At 40.7% G+C, this 1,507-nt stretch overlaps 1 protein-coding gene across 1 annotated transcript; it reads left to right on the forward strand.

The window, feature by feature from the left end:
* Positions 1-70: 70 nt before the first annotated feature.
* Positions 71-292, forward strand: SARC_15961 (hypothetical protein; the record flags this gene model as incomplete). The annotated part of the gene is made up of 1 exon (XM_014289924.1): positions 71-292. A coding segment is annotated over exon 1 (179 nt), but the record flags the coding sequence as incomplete, so codon positions are not given.
* Positions 293-1,507: the final 1,215 nt, after the last annotated feature.

Raw genomic sequence — 1,507 nt, forward strand, 5'->3', positions numbered from 1 at the left:
ATATATATATATATATATGAAATATATATGTAGACCGAGCAGCATCCATTTTTGTATCTACTACATACATAGATCAGGCGCTCTCTGGCTATCGTGGTCTGACCCAGCGCGCGATGAACAACATAGCCATCGTTGCAGCCGAGATCGAGAATGAAATGCATGCAGGTGCCAAGACAGTCACGCCACGTGTGGATTCATTGGATGTGGATGTGGATAATACGGCCGATAGCGAGGACGAAGACTTGTTTGTGGGTGCGCCAGGTAACGGTGGGTGGACTGATGTGCTGCTGATGTGTGTCTTCTGGTGAGGTGTGGTGTCGCAGGGCGTGGAGTGGGTCAGGCGTCAGCTGTGTCATGTGCTTGTTTATTATCCGCTCATTTTTATTGTTCTATGTTATCTGCTTTATCATATGCTTGTTTATTATCCGTTCAATTGTAGTGTTCTGTGCTATCTGCTGTGTCTGTGTCCGTTGTCGTGGTGTGGCTCGTTTGCACAGTGACTGTTCCGTGACGCGTCATGTCGCATGTCATGTCACGTGTCATGTCAGCTGCCATGTCGTTGGGTGTGTCACGCGTGTCACATTTCTTATCCGACCTACAATGCGAATAATGGCAATGGAAGGATCCTTCATTCACACCCTGGCCACTCGGGTATGATGTATTGAAACACTGTCCAGCAGCACTTGCATGGATTAGATACATAGATAATATATGTACAAGGATCACAGTCATGGATAATATATGTACAAACATCACAGTCATAGATAATATATGTACAAGCATCACAGTCATAGATAATATATGTACAAGCATCACAGTCATAGATAATATATGTACAAGCATCACAGTCATAGATAATATATGAACAAGCATCACAGTCCAGCAGTACTTGCATGGATTAAATACATAGGATATGCACATAATATATGAACAAGAAGGACAGTCATAGATACTATATGTACACGAATCACAGTCATAGATAATATATGTACAACCATCACAGTCATAGATAATATATGTACAACCATCACAGTCCAGCAACACTTGCATGGATTAGATACATAGGATATGCACATAATATATGAACAAGAATCACAGTCATAGATACTATATGTACACGAATCACAGTCATAGATAATAGATGTACAGACATCATAGTCCAGCAGCACTTGCATGGATTAGATACATAGGATATGCACATAATATATGAACAAGAATCATAGTCCAGCAGGAGTTACAAGGATCACAGTACGGCAGGAATGCCTATCGCCACAGCTGCAACGAGCTATACGCAACTGCTCATAGACCATCGCTTTTGGTCAATGGCAATGATAAGTACTGCACATCACAATCATATGTACATAGCCTACTAAAAAGACAGCAGGATGTGATATAAAACATGTAAGTATATATTATCATTTACATACGCATGGTAGTGGTTGTGAAGCTTCTTACTTAATTGCACCAACAGACACAAAAGTACTCAAGCTGATATATATACATATAT

The sequence above is a fragment of the Sphaeroforma arctica genome, assembly GCF_001186125.1.
Source record: "Sphaeroforma arctica JP610 unplaced genomic scaffold supercont1.7088, whole genome shotgun sequence".
NCBI classification, from domain to species: domain Eukaryota; class Ichthyosporea; order Ichthyophonida; genus Sphaeroforma; species Sphaeroforma arctica.